The sequence below is a fragment of the Pseudoliparis swirei genome, chromosome 15, assembly GCF_029220125.1.
Source record: "Pseudoliparis swirei isolate HS2019 ecotype Mariana Trench chromosome 15, NWPU_hadal_v1, whole genome shotgun sequence".
Lineage (NCBI taxonomy): Eukaryota > Metazoa > Chordata > Actinopteri > Perciformes > Liparidae > Pseudoliparis > Pseudoliparis swirei.
Window position 1 is genome coordinate 11160019 of NC_079402.1, and position 20428 is coordinate 11180446.

Genomic DNA, 20428 nt, shown 5'->3' on the forward strand with positions numbered 1-20428 from the left:
AATGGATTCAGAGAGATTAACTGGCGAAGATCGTACAATCTGGATACTATTTAGAAAGAAAGTGACAGGAAATTCATCTTTTGAGTAACACTGAGATTGCGGTGTGCTACTCTGCTCACCACACGGTTGGCAGTGACTTGTAATCCACGTTAGTACTTACAGTGCAGTTGTATTTGGCACAGTCGTCCCAGAAACGCGAGGCAGAGAACTTCTTTCTGATGACTACAGTCATGCCATGTAATAAGCACTGGCCCACTCCCACAATGTTACCTGTGGTAAAATAGTTATGAAATATCGTCATGGTCATAGCAATCTAGCCTCCAACATAATAATACATAATTAAAAGCAATAACAAGCAATGTGTACCCGATTTTATATCAGCAGATACAGTCAAGAACCCCAAAACTATGTGTGTGTGCCAGAAAACACCATCATTCAAACACAGGTCGACAATAGCAACTCTTCTTCGTTGACAATTGGCTTCAGTCCCTATCTGAGGCTGGATGCTGTTTCAAGCTAAGTTCATTATAAGGAACTTAGTGCAGGAAATGATGCAACAAAACAGGTCTTAAGGGAAAGTTGCAGATTTTAACTTGTAAATTATCAACTTTAATCCCACACATTTATAGTTTTACCTGCAGAGTGGTAGAGCGGAAGGCAATCATAAAACACGTCATCGGGAGTCATCTTGAAGCCATAATACACCAAGGCTGCCATGCGGTAGTACCTAAAAACCAGGGTGAGGCATAGCAAGAGAAGAAAGTAGAAAGATAAGTCAAAACAAAAAAACGACAAGTTTAATATGTTTCTCATCTAACAGTATATATACTACACACAGAAGCAGCATGAATCAACAAAGAGAGATGATGCAGAACTCCTGTGTGACTGTTAGTTCGCCGCTTGGCTCCTTCCTACCTGCTGTGCACAACAATAGCAGCTTTAGGCATCCCAGTGGTTCCTGACGTGTAGATGTAGAACAGGCGATCTGAAAAAAGACAGCAGGGTGAGGGTGAGAAGACTTAAAATGTCAACACCTCAATGAAGCCGTGATATTTAAATGTTTTACTCTTTTAAAAAAAATACATTTAGCTGAATGCTCACTTCTGATTAGCTGTGCAGGAGTGTAATGCCTGGCGTTGATCTTTAAATACATGCATGAGCACAGTTCTAACTGAAAGCTAATTATGAATGAGTTAAAGCGCTGATGCATAGAAGCCGAATATAGCAGAATCCCTGATTAAAGATTGTAAAATAACACCAACAAGTGCCTTTTTTCACTGGGATTGTGGGATGTGTAGGCAAAGTGGTCAATGCTTAGACAGCACGATCCAGTTCAGACCCAAACTTCTGCATCCAGATGTATACAAATGGGCTTTAAATTCAGTTGAGGGCTCACTGGCCATGAACCACTTATGTTTGGATTGTACTTTCATGCTCACAACTGATTTTATCTGTTTTAAACTTCAACCATTACACAGAAGAAATACACTTCTGAGCTCCGATTTATATAGAGATCTGGATTATGGTGGCTATGTGCTTCCTTAATCCATGTACAAACTTAAAACCCCTTCATCGAGTTGTTTGGCAGTTGTATATCAGCCGAGCGGGTGCCACGTTTTGCCAAATGTGAACATGAACAAAGGTCACAGGTTTTATTGCTGCAGCAGTCGGTGTGGCTGTCCATGCTTAGATATCGTGTTCAAGAGCAGAAGTGACTGAGCGGGTCTCCTCTGGCTAGTTTCCCGTATGTGAACCGAGGCTTTCAGGAGAGATTGTATTGTACGCTCTACAGATTGTGAATCCCACAAAGGCAAACGTGTGATACAAATATGATTTACGTGACTTGATTGTTAATACCGTGGATTCAATGTGTACTCCCTTTAATCCATTTACATGTTGCCTTTGAAAGAGGAAACCACTATAATGTCTGGTGATGAGTCATCAGCCATTCCAGATAAGGAAACCAGTCAAAAGAGTGACAAATTGAGGCTGAATTTATCTTATTAGGAGCAATCTTCAGCATCATATGATACATTTAGTTGTTGCTTCATTAGGTTATGATGTACATGATAAGATTTATTTGAGCTTCAATTGTAATTACTCATCACTTGTCTACTCTATTGTTGTATCAGTAAATGCAAACTAATACATTTTTGAAATTGCTGTATTACTTAGGTTGAGCCAACTGTACTCATCATGACCAGGGCATCTGTTGTTTTTTTGCTGAATTATTGTTATGACACTGCAAAAAATATCACCTAAGATGACTTTCCAAAGCATCTGTAAAATGTGTTTTTATCAAACGTACGTCTTGGAACTACTAACACGAAGATCGGTTCATGGTCTTACCTGTGAAGCAGCGTTCCGGCCGGCTTGGCAGGTGAGTCTGGGCATTATCCAGCAGGGGCTCCAGGCACTCGGTTCCCTGTGGGACTTGTTTGGGGTCCCAGTCTCCCGAACAGAACATCTGCACTTCTTTCCCCATTAAACTGTGGACCTCGGACACCGCTAAGAGTGTAAGACAAACACATTTAAGAAGGTTTAATACGTTTCACTATCCCAAACTACAAGAGGACTTCATGGGGCACAACGTGTTCGCCCCACTGCAGACAAGCGACAGAGGAGGTGTAAGGTGAGGGAGTGAGAGAGCAATACTTTGACATAAATCTGCAGTGTGACAAAAGGGCATGAGAGTATCGATATGTTAGAAGGGAGGTCTCATACCTTCCCCTGTAAAAAGAGTGCATCTTAATTTAAAAGCCTTATGACATGCGGGCTCAGTATTAACGCTACGTGCTTGACTTTGGCCTGCTCTGTTGCAAAGAGGCTGCATTTCAAATGACTTAAAAGGTTTAAAGCACATGACCAGCACACGATCCATCGCATACACTGTTCCATCAATCCCGAGATGAACAGCTCAAAAGCTCTTTAAAAGCAAAAGAGCGTGATGAGGAGATTGGAATAGATCCCGAATTAATGTTTGACGTTCAACTGAGCTGCTGCAATTTCATATCGTGAGCATCTCCAGTCTCAGCAATATAAGAAAACACCACAGGTTAGTTAGTTCCCTAGACATTATTATGATACGGGTCGATGAAATCAAGCATTCTGATTGGTTGAGTGTGAGCCACGAGGTGTACTTTAATCAGCCATAATGTCACAGCTGTTTACATTTACCTGAGCGTTCCATATCAGTGCGCACTCAAAATAACAATCACGGTAGATTTTGCGTGACCGTTAGTTGTCAGTTCAAGCTCGACAGTTACAACCATGTTTCATGTCAACGATAATATTTTGGGATCTCCCACACAATCGTTGATGTGTGGAGTACCTCAGGTGTCAGTCTCTGGTCTCCTGCTTTTTTCCTTTACATGTACTACACATTATCCAGACACAATATTAGTTTCCATTTGTACACACTCTTGCCTCAATAAAGTTCAGATCGGTCTGTTAACAAAGGTGCTATACAAAAAGAGTTTACGATTATACCAAATTATTTTTGTTTTCAATTTTTTTTTCCAGATACACCGTCATTTTATTTGAGTTCATAATTGATCAGTTTGGTTTTCAGACTAGGTCCTTTAACACTGCAGATTGAAGATGGAGATACTTCTCTAACTCCCTCTTTATTATTTATTCCCTTCCATCAGCCATTTAAAACTCCATTGACTGATATTGAAGAGACACCTCCTCTGAAACGCATCTACCTTTTATGACCTCTGTTGCTTTCTCTCTGCACCACTCACCTCTCTCACACAACAGCACTCATAAGCAGAAATCAGTGCTGGACAGCAACAAATATAACAAAATCAAATCTGGCCACATATCCTTCAGATGTTTCTCTAAACTCTAACTCCGCACATCCCCCTCCTCAAGCCTCCCAGCTCTTACCTGCATTCAGCTCTGAGCCAAACACCACAGCCTTGGCATTGGAGATGGTGACACAGTGGACTAAGGCCTCTAGTCTCAAATTGAAGTTGATAAGTGCTACCTCCACTCCAATTTTGGCCATGCCAAGCCAGAGGCCCACATACTGGGATCTGTTCTCCATGAAAAGAGCCACCACGTCACCATCCTGAAGAAAGAAACCACAAAAGGGCTCAACATTAACCGATGGAGTGAAGTTTATTGTTATTCAACGTGAGTCGAAAAGGGGCCATGTCATCGCTTATTCTGGATTGAAGAAGCCTTTCCCCCCCAATTCCTTCAGAAATATTTTCTTTTCTTTGGACCTACCTTGAAACCCCTTTCCAGCAGCAGGTTGGCCACTCTGTTGGAGTACTCATCCAACTGTCGGAAGGTCCACTTCTCCCCAGTCCCCTCGAAGATCAGAGCAGTTTTGTCCCCGTAGCGAGCCACCGTTTCGGCAAAGATCTTGGGAATGGTGTTCTTGTTTTTGAGGTGGCGTCTGACATTCATCTTCACCTGCAATAGCACACCTGCCGCACTGAAGGAGCAAGAGAAAACAGGATTAAAATGGAGCAAACAGGCAGCTACAATAACTCTTCCTGGTATAACTATGTTGCAATTCTTGCAGCAGTCTGTGGTGTTGATTTTTGCACTTTAGTGACAGGAATGGAAACCACGTCACATCCTCTCCACAGCAAGTGCATTAATGACGAGAAATTGAACAACACACTTCTTCTGTAGCTAGGAGGAGCAAATCTGCCAAAGCACTGGTCATGCAATTCAGAGTAATTTGATATTCAAAGCTAAATATTTATAAATACTTATTTCATAGTTCATTTGCATCCGTAGTTGACAAACTAAGGTCATCAGTTTCCACACTGTGCAAAAAACACAAGGCACAAAAGATAAAACATTATGAGAGAGATAATGGGATGGGATGGGTCCCAGGGTAAAGTCTGCTCACATGGAACCATGTCACTCGCTAATAGACATTTATGGTGCAAAGGCACAGCTAGTGATCAAACTTCAAAGTACTGTATTATTACACAAACATGACACAAATCTACTGAGCCACGTTACCTCACAGCTATATTGTGGTACACCTTTCTGTTGCAACAGAATATTCTCCAAGCAGCTCTCACTTTATAATTATCAACTTTCTCGAAAGACACTTTCTTATATTGTTGGCAAAGCTACTTTTAGTTTAAGATCTTCAATACACCTGATAGTATTTAGTTTTAGTGAAGTATTCTTTCATTATTCACCTTCACAAGTTTTATATTGGAAACAAACCGCACCATTATTAACCCCTCCAACTATTTACAAAGAAGAATTGCAAACACAGAGTTGTTGCACCAAGTGCTGACAATCAGCACTACTTGCAGGGACAGAAATGGAGGTTGGTTTAGCTCACAAAGGCATTAAGGTGTGAACAATTCTGCTTTTTACAGTAGAAATACCTCAGCCTTGTCACAGTACATTACAACATAGTAATGTTAGAGTCACTGGGGAAAGGGCATGCTCTGATAGGGTGAGATATGGTGCAATGTTAATTTTACAATGTTAACCTTGGGGCTTCAGCCATTATCAACATATAGACAAATAATGACAACGCCATCAGAACTGCACTTAGTGTGTGTGAGTGAGGGGTATTTGCATATGAGCATGTGCACACAACTAGGTAGCGGAAGCTAGTAAGGGGTCTAAAAAGGAGTTATCATAGTTATGGCAAGCTCTTATTGTGATAATTCAGCAAAATGCCTTTGTAACTGTAATTTCTAACTCTTACCAATAAGAGAGCAGAGGCCCTTGTTTGGACACAATGGGTCACAGAAGCGCTGATGACTTCTGGTTTGGTCAGTGTGGCTTACATGTCATAGAGAGGTCATAAACACTTTTACAATGTCCTGTTTTACCATAAGGCTGTACAAGAAAAAAAGGAAGTGCATCACAAACCATTTACTATGGTAACCCCCAAATGTAAATATTGGCTTTAGGTAAGACAGTTAAAAGATATTCTCTTTTCTATCCCTCACTTTTGTCCTTTGTTCTTTAGTTCAGGCTACCTGACGTGTCATTTTGAAACCTGCACAACAGGAGCGAGCAGAGCCTCAGGTCTTGTGCTGAGTTCTGTGAAGCTGGTTTTAAAACATGTAAGGCAACATTTTTGCAACGTGAAATAAATTAAAAAAACATGCCAATGTTCCTCCTACGGAAAAATGGGTCATCACAGTAACAAGGACACATGCACATTAATCAAACTGACGCATCACTGGATCGTCCTTCTCAGGCTTAATAACACTCAAATGTTAAAGGTGTAGTACATTGAGACAATCATAGGACTACAGCTACGTAGTTGAGACAATCATAGGACTACTCCAGCAAACAAAACCTGGCAGGTTGAAATGCTAAAAAGAATAGTATTCAAATAACATTACTTTTCTGGGTTCAGGAACCATGCTTACTGTAAGTCTCTGCCAATGGTTTTGGCAAAGATCCGCAGGAAGCTCCATCCTCCACTTCCCAGGTAGAAGATCAGGATGGCCGGGAGAACCTGGTACCAAGGCAAGCCCACCAGCAGCCTCAGCACGAACAGCAGGGCTGTGGCACACGCTAGACGCATCATCCTGAAAGAACGCACAAGTACATATCAACATATACACACAGATAATGGCGGCGGAGCGCAGCAACTATCACAAACATTTCAGACCAAACATCAGCTCAGTAGGAGAAAGGTTACATGTGGTTAAGGTAAGCACAGAAAACGGATGTTTAACATCCTCACGATAGTATTTAAAGAAACAACGTCAAGAATGTAATCTATGATTTTGGTTAGACATCCTGTGCGAGGTTACCCATATGAAACCGGTGGCAAGACACGAGGAAGAGGTTAGCCATATGAAACCGGTGGCAAGACACGAGGAAGAGGTTAGCCATATGAAACCGGTGGCAAGACACGAGGAAGAGGTTACCCATATGAAACCGGTGGCAATAGATGAACAAGAGGTTACCCATATGAAACCGGTTAAATACTGAATATTGTCATGCAAGTGTTCATAGACATTTGAAATAAAATACATATCGTCCCACACAGGCAGAATAAAGCAGATACAATCCGTGGAGTGTATTTACTCTTCCAGTTGAATAACACCCAAGGCTACGGAGACCTTGAGGGAAAACCTAACTCAAAGCAAAGTGTCCATAGTGACGGCTGAGAGCAGCAGAAGACAGCACGTGTTGACATTAGTGTTCAGTGCCACCTGATAGCTAGGAAGATGATCCTAAAGCAGGAAACGATAGGTTCACACAAACTGCTGCTTCTTATTAGATATGCATTAGCCCATGTAGAAAAGAAAAAGCCTGCAGGGTTGTAATTCAATAACAACTGAGCACATTTGAACAATGTCCGTTTAATGGCAGAACACCTGGAGCTCTTATGTGTGGCTCGGTCTCCGTGCATGAGTTTGTATCAATGATGATGATGATGATGATGACTAAATGATAAACATTCAATATGTCTGCTGCAATAATATAGACCCGCGCTGCATGTTACATTACTCTGAATGTTCCCACGGATCGACATAAATGGTATTTTTTTAAACAAGTCTAGGGGGGAAATATGAATTAAGAGCACATGAGCCACATCACACAAAAAAGAAGAAGAAAAAAGCTTCATCATTCGCTGCCGCTACACCCGGAAATTCAAGAAGCGCGTAGCATCATATTGCGGTAGTGGATGAAGGAAATGATAGCTAGGCTCAACCCACCGTTAGTTAGACTACGCCTCGCTAACCGTGCCATGTGCGCCCTCAGAGCCTGGGGCGGCCACCGTTACTGGACAATATGTCTCGTGCTAACCCGATGGAGGTTATCAGGCGCGCCTGGATAGCTGGATGCGCACCATATTGCGCGCATCGGCTTAGCTCGGGAGCGGGTGGACAGTGAGAGCTGCCACTGTTATGGAGACGATGCATGCGGAATACGTAGCCCAGGTTTACATAAATCGCCTCCCCGCAGACCGAGAGCTGCTTGATAGTAAAGTGTCGCGCCACCTCCCGAGTCCCGTCACAGGGTCGATCGCCCACAAGGTTGCCAGAGGACAATAGTCAAAGCCGGGTTCGTTCCCTTTCCGCTAGCACGCAATACGCAGAGGCACCCGTGAAGTTGAGCATCGCGGGAGCGCACCGTCAGCTCGGTCGGTGGCTTACGTACCTTGCAGCTCGTCCACTCCGTCACACCGTGAAGGTGCGCAGCAATCCCCGACGTGAAACCGGTTCCGTGCGGTCTCGCCTTGATCGGCTTAGCCGCTCGAGCCTCGCGGCGGCTCGCTCGGCTTGACAGAAACGCACGAAGAGACAGCCACACGCACCGGGACCCCCTCCTGCTCTGACACCACAATGAGCTGCGGCTCCTCTCCTCCCGTGGGGCTTGAGTCAAATACGCCTGACTGTGCGCGTCGACTTTGACCCCGCCAACATCATCCGTCCATTGTCGCAATTATTGATATCATATCTGGGATCATTGCAGTCGATAAGCTCGCTAGCAAGCGTAATTCAAATGACCTTATAATTTTCTTAGCTGGCGCCCGCCCACCGCCGTCAGCTACCCATCAGTGCATCAGGAATAAGCGATGAGGGGCAGGTGCTTCAGCCAATCGGCGAGCGCGATTCTTCATACATCCCATCCGGCAGGGGCGGGGTCTGCGGCTCTGGCGGAGAGGAAATGCGGTGCGGCCCGGCCTGCTCGCGGGCAGAAAGCGTGATGGGTTTCCACCCGGTAGTGACAAGACCCCGATGCGGACCGGTGTGGCTTAAAAGGAGAGGGACCCCGCGGAAGATCTTGGAATGAGGAAGAACAGGGCGTCACTCGCCTTTTCCCATCTTGTCCGGGACACCGAGTCTTGTCGCACACAGTGACGCAACAGAACAACGTGGGCCGAGTTTTAAGTGACAGCAGGAGGCTGACATTTAAATTTAATAGTGTTCATAATAGGTCCAGATATTAAACAATACAAAACGCAGTGCTGTGGGTCTCTGCTACTTCCTGAGCTATTCAAGTGAGGATACATGTTTGTTATTTTCAACAGCTGATTGCATTTTCAACACTATCAGATAAAAGGCAAAGCTTTACATTTATCATTTGGTTTCACTGATACACAATCTTACTGTATTTACCACACTGAGATGGTAAATGAGTGTTGGGTTATTAAAAAATCACGATAAGAAAAATAGGATGAGCTTTGACCTGTAAATGAAAGATAAAAGGAACAAGAACACACCCACACACACGCACACCAAGAAGACACATTATCAGTGGTTCAGAGGAGTGTAAGTCCAGTATAGTGTGCTGATAGCATGGGTGGTCTGTTCAGCATAGCCTACTGACATTTCCAAACAAGCGCAGCAGTATTGAGTTTTTTCTTTCAATATTGGAAGCAAATACCAAATCCTGTTAAATCAAACTTCAGATGGTACAGTGGCGACAGACAGGAAACTTGAAATGAGTGTGATAGTTTCCCAATATCATTTCCCCCTGAAGTATAATTGTGGGTGGTGATTAACATGTTAGCAAACTAAGATGTCCTACTGTGGGTTGAACTCAGCAGGCAGGCATGTTATAAAAGTGAAAAACAAGCAACACTATTTCACTTCAATGCATTTACTCAATGGTTGGAGGAATGAATGTTGAATGTTGAATATTGTGATTGTATCGTGATACCTTCTGACAGTTTATAGCACAACTATTTCATTTCACAAGCTGAGTTCTTACAACTATGATGCGTATGATTCAATTTCTATATCGTGGACAATGAGGTGACAATACAAGTGTGAACATAGGGTCTGTGGTGGTCTGTCAGCTTTATTTATTACATGTTATTATCAGCTTACAAAGCACAATGCACCAAGAGGTAGTGTATTTTATTTTACACTTTAAGTTAACGCTCGAGTATTCTCTCTTTTGATAAATAACCAACCATAGTCAGAAAAGTAATAAACCCTCATGCAGCAATTATCCAAACCAATAAGCTCAAATGTCAAAACAGAAGAAAGCATTAACTAATGGTTTGAATAGATGGCCTTAAATGTCTGCATGCAGCGCTTCATTCTCCTCGTATTATACTCACTCCCACTTTTGAAATCTCTCTCAGCAAAGAGGTTAAATAATAATAAAAGTGTATATTCTATATTCTAAATCACAGAGGAAATAGGCGGACCTGTGTCTGAGAGAGCAGGTTGATGTCAACACAGTTCCTTCAAATCAATCTTTGGTCTTTTCCCTTTAAGGCCGTCTCTCCTCGGTCAGAGGACAAGAGGACCATTCTCACCACTGTTATTTCACAGTTTTTTTTTTTCAGTCTTCCAGTTCCAGATCAAAGTGGCTGTAGAGATCCCGCGTGGTGGCCCCCCTGAGAGTAGCTGCAAGACATAGCAAACTAGGGGGTCAGGCCTCTTCAGCAGATTAAAGGATTACAATCTCTCTTTGAATTTCTAAAATACAAACTGAAAAGGAAAATTACAAAATTTAATTTGTATCTCCTTATCCACAAAATTAATCTCTTCATTATACACTGTTGATAAAGTCTACATATATATTATTATATAATAAAAATATAATATATATATATATAACAATATATTATAAAAATATATTAGTGAAACTCCTGGATGAAATATAAAGCTCTAAACGTCAGAAAATGTGCACACTTTTAAGATTTGAGATGTGAGAATGGCTTTAATGGCTCAGAGACAGACAGGCTAAGAGACACAAGGGACAGTTGTCTTAGGAAGAGTGCAGGGCTTCTCCTCCTGCCTCCTCTCACCCTACAGACTGCCCTTCTCCTCCCTCTCAGAATAACCGCATACTACAGTGTTTCGTGTCGACTCTTTGTGAAAGTGTGTGTTTGAGAGAGAGCAGGATTGGAGGGGGGGGGGGCGCTGAGGATGATAACGAGTGTTTGTATTTGGAAGTTTGTGAGTGTATGCATGCGTCTGCATGGCAGACAGAGATTGTAATTGTGTGTGTGTGAGTGATGTGAAAGACTGCCATTGTGACAGAGGGGAAACGCCACCTCCATTCACTAAGAGGTCATTATCATCCTGACTCGCTTCTGTACTGTACTGACCGAGAATTTAAAGAGATAGCAACTTTTTTTACTCACTACATAGATTTAACACCAGATAGCCCAGTTGTTCTAAACTAACAATTGAAGAGTGTGATATGGGACCTCCACACTTCCTCACCCTTATGCACACACATGCATGTTTAAAGACCCAGACTTACACTCATTGTAGCCTCTTCATTTGTACGAGTGTATGCCCAGACAGACTTATTTACAGTGCCACAGGAATTAAGACAAAGGTTGGAGGGAGAAGATGAGCGGTCAACACAACTTTCTGATCCCTCTGAGAAATGAATCAGTGATTAGAGTAAAGTGATTGAAAAAAACACCAAAGATAATCTAATTTCAATGATATTAATATGCATGTCGTCATATCATGGATGATAACAATGCTTAACAATATCAGACAACATATTACTGGACAGACCATGAAAGCGCTCTCAGAGGCTTTGGGAGAGGCAACCAATGACATTTTCCGGCTAAGTGTTAATCTAATTAAATGAAGGCATTATAGGCGGCACAATGGAATCTTAATGTCAACATAATCACCGTTCAGAGATTAAATACTGTCAACGTTTTAATTAAGGCCTCAGAGGGCATCAGCGCTGTGTCTCTGTTGCCCTCTGAGGCCGAGCTGCACAACAACTCGACGACACTTCCCCTACAAGCTATAGTTGCATTACCTGAATCAGATAATAGCTCTTTCAAATGTTCCTTTGATGATGGACCTTTAAGAAAATTGGATGTCAATTTGATCTCACATAAAGATGGGCATATCCGGTTTTAGGAGTACACTCCCATTTATTTTCTCCACAGATATAATTATAAGCTATAATATTTAATTGGTGCGTAGACTATCAAAATACCATGAGGTATTTGACAGTGACAACAACAACAACTGCATACAACCATGTTGTAAATATTAATATATATACATTTACATTCATCTCTTAATTAGTTTTAAGGATGTGATGACAGCTTTGTACAGTTTGTTTTCCTTGGTCCAAATCACAGCAGAAAAAAAAAGACTGAAAGTCTCATCAGTCGTGTCAATAATGAGCCAAGGGTTTTAAAACACGGGTCAACTCAGTCAACAGACAGATGTGGTTAGCTGTCATCTCGTTAACACTTGTTTTCTTTCAGTGTGGAGTCTGCAAAGAAATAGTTGAAAACATCTCACAGGATCGGAACTGCAAATGGACTTAGTCTGTCATGTATACAAGCCCACTGCTAACAGAGGAAGGAGGATGCATCCTATTAAAGGCTGCTACATTCAGCAGACCAGTTGTGTGTATACTGTGCTGCATGTTGCCGTCATATCAAACAATGTCCACACCTCAGTTCACTTGGAAGAAACATTTGACCCATTCCTACAATCCCCTTGCGACCATTATGCCCATTTTATTTGCTACTAAAAACTGGTGTCATAAAATGTCCACACAAGTATTTATCTTACCAATACGGCCCAGGAGTGACTGTCCAATGTCTTTGATGTCATTGTATTCATGCAGCATATCGATATGATGCTCCAGTTCCCCGACTCTGCATCCCCTGGAGAAACATACACACAACTGGTCTCACAAAAACGCACACAAAATACATCAGCCAGGAAGAGCACACATGGGACACATGCATGAAAGGTAATACAAAGTATTATAGTGGGGATCAACACTATGGATTCCCTGCCCTAAACAGAAACATCAACACTACATGCTTAACCTTTAGCATAACTCCCACGATGATCCCATGTGATGAAGGTGCTGGAGAGGCTGGTCTTGGCCCACCTTCGACCGCAGGTGAAATCATCACTGGACCCTCTGCAATTAGCTTACCAGCCTCGTGTGGGAGTGGCTGACACCATCATCTACCTGCTGCAACGAGCTGTCGCACATGGATGGAACCCGTGGCTCTGTGAGAATCACTTTATTTGACTTCTCTAGTTCATTTAACACCATCCTACCACTGCTGCTGAGTGAGCAGCTGCGGGTGGTCGGTGTCGACGCGTCCACCATCTCCTGGATCACTGACTACCTCACAGGCAGACCACAGTATGTCCGGCTGGGCCGTGTGCTGTCTGGAACGGTGGTCAGTGATGTTGGAGCCCCACAGGGAACTGTCTCCCTTCCTGTTCACCCTGTGCACCACTGACTTCCAGTACAACTCGGGGTCATACCATCTGCACAAGTTCTGATGACTCTGCAGTGGTCAGGTGTATTAAGGACGGACAGGAGGAGTACAGGGCAGTAGTGGATGACTTTGTGGAGTGGGCCGGTAGAAATCACCATATTCTGAACATGGCAAAGACCAGAGAGATGGTGGTGGACTTCAGAAGGAAGACAACGGCTCCACAGCCGCTGAGAGTTCTAGGAGAGGATGTGGACATGGTGGAGGAGTACAGGTTTCTGAGTGTCTCCATCGACAACAGACTGAACGAGAAGGCAAACATCAACGCTGTGTACAAGAAGGGGAGGAGTCGACTCTTTTTCTTGAGGAAACTTCGATCCTTCCATGTGTGCAGCAAGATGTTGGAGATGTTCTACCAGTCTGTTGGACCAGTGCTCTGAGATGTTCTACCAGTCTGTTGGACCAGTGCTCTGAGATGTTTTCTCATACTTACTCTGTAACCTTGCTTGCCCCCCGCCCCCGGGATGAATAAAGTATATATCTATCTATACCATTGTAGTTGGACCTCAACGACTAAAATACATGAAGACAAAAACACACAGCTGTACTCACTCAGCCTCCAGCTGTGCTATCTCTGAGTCCAGCTGGTCTCTTCTTTTCTCCAGCTCAGCTATCTCCTCTGCAGGACTAACATTCGCATTCTTTGTTACTTGAAGCTGTCAGGTGCAAAACAGACAGCCATGATGCTGGGACACACATGGATGTGTGTGTGTGTGTGTGTGTGTGTGTGTGTGTGTGTGTGTATTACAGACCGAGATGGGGTTCACTTACAGGTGATTTGAAGCTGGAGTGCACTCTGTTAATCTTTGAGGAGGGAGTTCTAAGGAGAGAACTATTGTAAAAGATACGATATGTTAAACCTGATGAGAACATGTATAAAGAATGACATTTCTTTAAAGTTCATTAACTTTTAAAAAGTAATCTCTAATGCACAGGTTTAAAGCAAGAGTGCAAACCTTTTAATTAAACTGCAATCCAAACATACATTCAGGATTTGAAGCAAAGTATTTATAACTTTCCTAGCTATGGCTTAATAATGCTAATTATCAAACCAAGTTAGCTGGTCAGATGACCATAGTGTCGTATTTATATCAGGAAGTAGCCAAGATACTACACATTGCAAGGAATTACCTCATGGTTTGTTTAAAACTGGTAAGGTTACAAGTGACATCATAAATATATAAGTTGAACAGCAACGTAATAAAGTTGACGTTACAGCGACAGCAGTAGGCCTACGGCTCAGAAAGGTGTTGGAGGCAACATCACGGACACAGACGATGTACAACGTAACGTTACCTTTTCAGTGATCCTTTCTTCGAGCCGTAACCCTCCGGTGTTGAAGCTGGACAGTCACCGTGACTATAGAGAGTTTCATCAGACTGCTCTGTGTTCATTATGTCTTAAATATTAAAGTAAGTTTAGGTATAATAGTAACAGCAAATGGTCACCGAGAAATGTAGGAAGTTCGCAGTTCGCGGCTGATGGTAAACAGACTCTTGATTGGTTCTTGAAACCGAGAAGCGGGACTTCCATGAATTCACTCTTCTCGCGAGAGTTTGGACATACTTAATAATATTTGCTTAATAAACCGATATTTACACTAGTTCGCTCCTTCTGACACTTCTCAAACTATTAAATGTCATCACTCTCCATAAACGACCACAAATGTAATGCTAATGGTTACATAGTAATCAGCGCTGAGGCTAAAATGAAACGGACTACTCGAGTTGTGTAGTTGTGGCATGTATGCTAGAGCAATTATAGATTACGTGACTCCAAAACAACTCACCACATTAAACTATGTGTGCCCGTTCCAATGAAGTCTTTCGGCTAAACTTAAGAGGGGTTATCAAGCTAATTCTACTAGTCAAATCATGTGTTTCTCTGGGATGTATCAACGACGCCACTACCTTTAACAGACCACTAGATGGCGACAAAGTACAAGTTACCTCATATGCCTTCATAACATCTCGCTGATGATTTCCCTCACAACATATATATTTTCTTTCTATGAGTCTGTCTGAAACAACCCACTCCCTTTTTGACTGAGGGAAGAAAAAAAAATATCTTAAAGGCATAGATTCATGTCTAAACTGCTACCCTGAACTGCTCACCGACACAGCAGGTGGATTTTTTTTTGGTAGGGCCATCCAATCAATGTCAATAAACATCCCAGTATGATTAAATGAAAAACAAGTATCAAACACGCATTTCTACTTTGTAGATTAATATTTAACATTAATTCCAACACTAACATAATAAGGACATCTTATTCATACAATTCAGTATATTAATATATCGTATGATATATATATGTATATATATATATATTTATCATATTATAATATTCAGAATAATATGATATATGAATACTATATGATACGAATATACAATATAAATATTATAAATATATTTATAATAAAATATAAATATTGTATTATATATATATATATATATATATATATATATATATAATAGAACATGGTTGTATATTAAGATGCTACTATGATCCTTTTTAGGGTTAAAGTATGCCTGTTTGTATCCACCACCTCATTGTGTTTCTTCACCACAATCCTGTGTCCGTCCAGCTGGTAGCGACGTTCACTTTGCCCAATATGGCTGCTTGATGGAGTTATTAATGTGTTATCAATGTTTGTCCTGGTGTTCTCATGTTTTTAATTTTTTTTCGGACAATTACTTCATGTCTCTTACTCCCGTAACTGTCAAAGCTGGATCTGCCCTCGTTGATTTATAAAGCACAATACGGCATTAGCACGACAGCATCCAGCTTTCTTTGGACCAGAAAACTTTAACCCAAAGCTGAACCTATTGTAAGACGCTGATCGGCTGAATTGTATATCACTCATTTATATATTTAATCTGTAATAGGCTAAACTGCTTCTAAGACCCGTCTCTTCAGCGCAAACAGGCTGAGAGCACATGCAGGAAAAGCATATACTTTGTAAAGATATCCTATTTTACAAATATTGCTGGGTATATTACATATCTCCAAAACACAAATATTGACAATAATTTATAAATATAATTAATTAATATAGTTATTATAATTTGTTTATATATATATATATATATATATATATATATATATATATATATATATATATATTTGTGGCTCAAGGTTGGTGGGGCCATGCCCCGGCCCTCTATTGGCCAGCCGTCACTGCCACACATATGTCATCGCCAGTATACAGTTCATGGGTGAAGTACCAAAGGAAGAGAAACACAGGAACAGATTTAGCTCTTAAAACACACAGAGAGGGATCTAGTGTTGTGGGTGAGGAGAACATACCATTGAGTCCATTCTGTGTTCTCAGGATTCATTGCTTATTTATTAGTTGTTATACGGAGACTGAGGGTCTGGAATAAAAAATTCAGACAGGAGGCATGGCCTTCTCTCCTTTTAGAAATCACAAGATGACACACACTGGGCGGTAATGGCTCCTGCACGCAGCCATGTGTGTGTAACAGAAGGAGGGAGAGATTTGTGGAGGATGTCCACTTCTCCACAAATCTGACACACAGCAATATGCATCCCTATGTGTGTCTGTTTGTGTGTGTGTGTGTTGCATGTTCTGAATGGCTGCTTTACACCTTAGGCTTTTATTAACTTCGGACACAAAGCCATATGTTACATTTGTTAACGCAGCGATGAAGGGGACATTTTTTTCTGCAGAAAATAAATAAAATAAATAAATATACACTTTTATTAATCCCCAAGGGGAAATTAGTTCTCTGCATTTAACCCATCCTTAGTTATTAAGGAGCAGTGGGCTGCGGTGAGGCGCCCGGGAAGCAACTGGGGGTTCAGTGCCTTGCTCAAGGACACTTTGACTTGCAGCTAATGGGGAGAGCGGGGATCGAGCCCACGACCTTGCGGTTGAGGGACGGCCCTCTTACTCCACTGAGCTAAAGCCACCCCAAAATGTTACATCTGCTGTTATTGCTAATGTGATGACATGTTTGTTTGTGTTGTACTTTGGTCTTTATTGCAGGTAAAGTGCTCCTTCCTAATGTACTACCAACCTCTCAAAGCTTGGACTATCTGCCCATGTTTATTTTCGGTAGTAATGTCCATATTGGTGGAGAGGGAACGCCAAAATAAAGGACTTAAATACTGGCAAGGGATGTCCTGTATGGCCTCACTATGCTCAAGCACACTGCTGTATGCTATACAAACATAAATAGAAGTTGTCAAGTGTGCAGGTGGAGGGGTGAATTATTAGTTGTATGACAGTTTGACTTGTCAGAAGGGAAAGCACAGGTGTAATAACATTAATTATGGCTTTGTTCTATTCAAGTGTCCCGGTAAGTCATGGCAGTGTGACAGTGCCAGCACTCACCGTACCAGAACCAGAACCCAGAGAGTGAAGCAGGGAGAGGGATGTAATTGAGTTATTTCACATTTTTATTCGGATTTTTTTGGGTAGGTCCATTTTCTAGCCTTTTCTGAGCAAACTTCAACCAATGAGAAAACCTGTTAGATGTGATTGGCTTGTCTGGGAAATAATAAATTGACGATGTGGTTGTTCGTTTCCAAGGAGCATGAACATTCAAGCTCAACACACTCTTGTTTTCTTAGACTGGTGACTGGCCTAATCCAATTTCAATTCCCTTTCGATCGTAGCTGTTTTTTTAGTTTATGTTCTTTTGCCCAACATCTAGAAATACTAAATAAAACAGTTTACAACCATGATTTTTTCTCTACCAAACTTCAAGGAAATCAATGAATCTTTCACAATCTGAAGAAGGTTGCATACGGCTCACATCGTGAAGGCAGGATTTGAAAGGAGTGCACAAGAGGGAGGATGGGAAGAGGAGGCCATGAGAAAAGTAAGTAAGGACAATGAGAGCACGAGAGGAGAAAGGAAAGGGAATCAGACAAGGACAAGATATTGGAACAGCGAGGAGAGGAGAGGAAAGAAGGAGCAGGGTAGTATGACCACCATGTGCATAATTCATGGGGGGGCCAGGCACACGCACACACACACACACACACACACACACACACACACACACACACACACACACACACACACACACACACACACACAGCATGAAGTACTGAAGAGTTAGAGCGAGAGAGTGCACAGGGGGCAGACAGGGTGAGAGGGAGTGAGCGCACTGCTGCAGGATGAGTGGTAGATGAGGAGGATGATTCAAAGCATGTCATAAAACATCGATACACCTCTAAAGGCCGAGCTATACCAGCTCTGCTTACACTGGAGGCGATTATGTCTCTAAATAATTCACAAAGCCTCCACAAGCACTTATTCAACCAAATACTGTACACACATGTATGCAAACACACACACACACACACCTCAAAATACACATGTGTACTCCGACTGTGCACCACCATCCCAGTACACATCATCAATCGCATTCTGGAGGGTTGTCTGGAGTAAACTCAGAGGGACAGATTGGTGTTTATATGATCTTTCCAGCCTTGGTGAAGGACTCTTTGATGGAAGGCGGCCGATAGATCGTGGGTCTGTTTTCGTTACGAGGCAGACTCTTACTGAGCTGGACAGTTGTGATGGAAGGATGTCGCCACAAACCTCCAACCTCACTTTCACAACAACGTCTCAATCAAAACAGTATTGATTCCCACATCAGGTGTTTGTGACTAAATGTTCCGGAAGCCTTAATGTTGGACGGAGCTGTGGAATGAAGCGGTCGTCTCCGAGCCAGGCTGCAGGACACGCTAACCAGCGCTCTAGACCTCGCACTGAGATGAGATGTCATCGCACAGGTGGTGTCATGACATGTAAATGATGGTGACTGCAAAGAGAATAAATAAATACATTTGCAATCATTTTTCCTTGCGTGTGGAATGCTAGTGTCACAGTTATTCCCTGTTACAGTGCAATTCATGCAGAAATAAATGATTTTGAATGTAGCAATATGAAACAGAATCCATGATAATCTGAAGGTTTTCTTCATGTGCAATGCTCTTGTATTAATGCCATCAGAAAAGGGCTATTCATGTCTCTGCCAGGAAGGCCTCGGTTTGATATCAGCTCCTCTCCGCCTCCATCTGTCTGTGTGTTTGGTGGTATGTGCTGTTTCTCATTCATTAGCTCTGACTCATCCTTCTAATAACTACCTCCATTTTCTCTCTGAAAGAGTTTTCAGTTGATTTCCTATCGTATGATTAGTGCGCTCGCCTCTCTGAGTCACTTCGATTACTGTCAGAAGACAGCGTCCCGTTTTCATCTTTTAGCCGGATGACTTTGCATTGTGGTTATCACCTGTCAGGTTGGTTTCTCATATTACATAAGTATGCCGTTCTTGTCTCTTCGCCTTCACATTCAAATATGTTTGTCGTCACGCTGCTCGCCTCGTCGCCACATGCAGACAGAACCAATCGCTGTTGCTGTGGCAAGAGGTTTGTCAGGCGTCACTTTCCTATATGTTACACTCTAATGTTTGACCTTTCACAGAAAATAAGACACGTGTACACCTCGACACTTTTAGAGAATCACTTTCGGCTGCACTGGACCATAACAATAAGTTTCTCTCCATGAGTTGAGATGAACAGATATTGGCTTATTATCTTCAAAAACAACAAATAGCCAACATATGTGCCAAGCTAAACAGAGTTAAATTGCTTTTCAATACACAGGGGAGATTTATTCCTTTAAATTCTTAATCAGCTCATGGTGCATTATGGTTATGCTCTGGTATTCTCTACCACATGAACAATAATTATGCTACAACACTGTCTTCTCCAGACTCAAACTCTTATTTCTAATCAATAGTATAATTCATCACCTTTTAATAATAACTGATATAATCTTATCTTATTCCCTTTTTATTGTAATATCTTCTTATCTTATATGTTTCTGCATGACTTTTCCAAACAAAGCTGCTTCGATCAGTAAACATAATGCTCTAAATTCCACTTTTATTCCTGTGGTCTATACAAAAAAGTATGTTTTGTATTTTCTTGCAGGACTCTCTGCACAGCTCCGCTGCTGGTGGAGTATTTAGCCTCCGATTAGCAGTTCACTAAATACGATGATGCAACGTGCTTTTTCTTGAGCCCACTGCTCAACATGTGGCAGCCTGAAGCAGTTTGGTCCGGTGGAGTCCAGCTCGGGCACATTCTCATTCCAGTAAACGTCCATTAATAAACATTTAAATCAAGAGGCACTTCATACAGTACACGATGCAAACATCCTTTCAAATGGG

General features: G+C 42.0%; 2 protein-coding genes across 2 annotated transcripts in view; both read right to left on the bottom strand.

The window, feature by feature from the left end:
- Positions 1–9069, bottom strand: part of slc27a4 (solute carrier family 27 member 4) — a 17440-nt gene extending 8371 nt beyond the window's left edge. Inside the window, exons 1-8 of the mRNA XM_056432299.1 lie at positions 8122–9069; positions 6375–6536; positions 4237–4447; positions 3892–4075; positions 2350–2508; positions 916–985; positions 636–727; positions 161–270 (exon numbers count right to left, since the gene is read on the bottom strand). Coding sequence (XP_056288274.1) covers positions 161–270; positions 636–727; positions 916–985; positions 2350–2508; positions 3892–4075; positions 4237–4447; positions 6375–6535 — 987 coding nt within the window. The 5' untranslated portion in view covers position 6536; positions 8122–9069. The remainder of the gene's footprint in view (positions 1–160; positions 271–635; positions 728–915; positions 986–2349; positions 2509–3891; positions 4076–4236; positions 4448–6374; positions 6537–8121) is intronic.
- A 668-nt stretch (positions 9070–9737) lies between these two features.
- On the bottom strand, positions 9738–14675 carry swi5 (SWI5 homologous recombination repair protein). Its single transcript, XM_056432552.1, has 5 exons — positions 14510–14675; positions 13985–14045; positions 13766–13869; positions 12486–12580; positions 9738–10325 (listed from the first exon to the last, which is right to left on the bottom strand). The coding sequence occupies exons 1-5, from the start codon at positions 14605–14607 to the stop codon at positions 10261–10263; spliced, it is 423 nt and encodes a 140-aa protein (XP_056288527.1). The 5' UTR covers positions 14608–14675; the 3' UTR covers positions 9738–10260.
- Positions 14676–20428: the final 5753 nt, after the last annotated feature.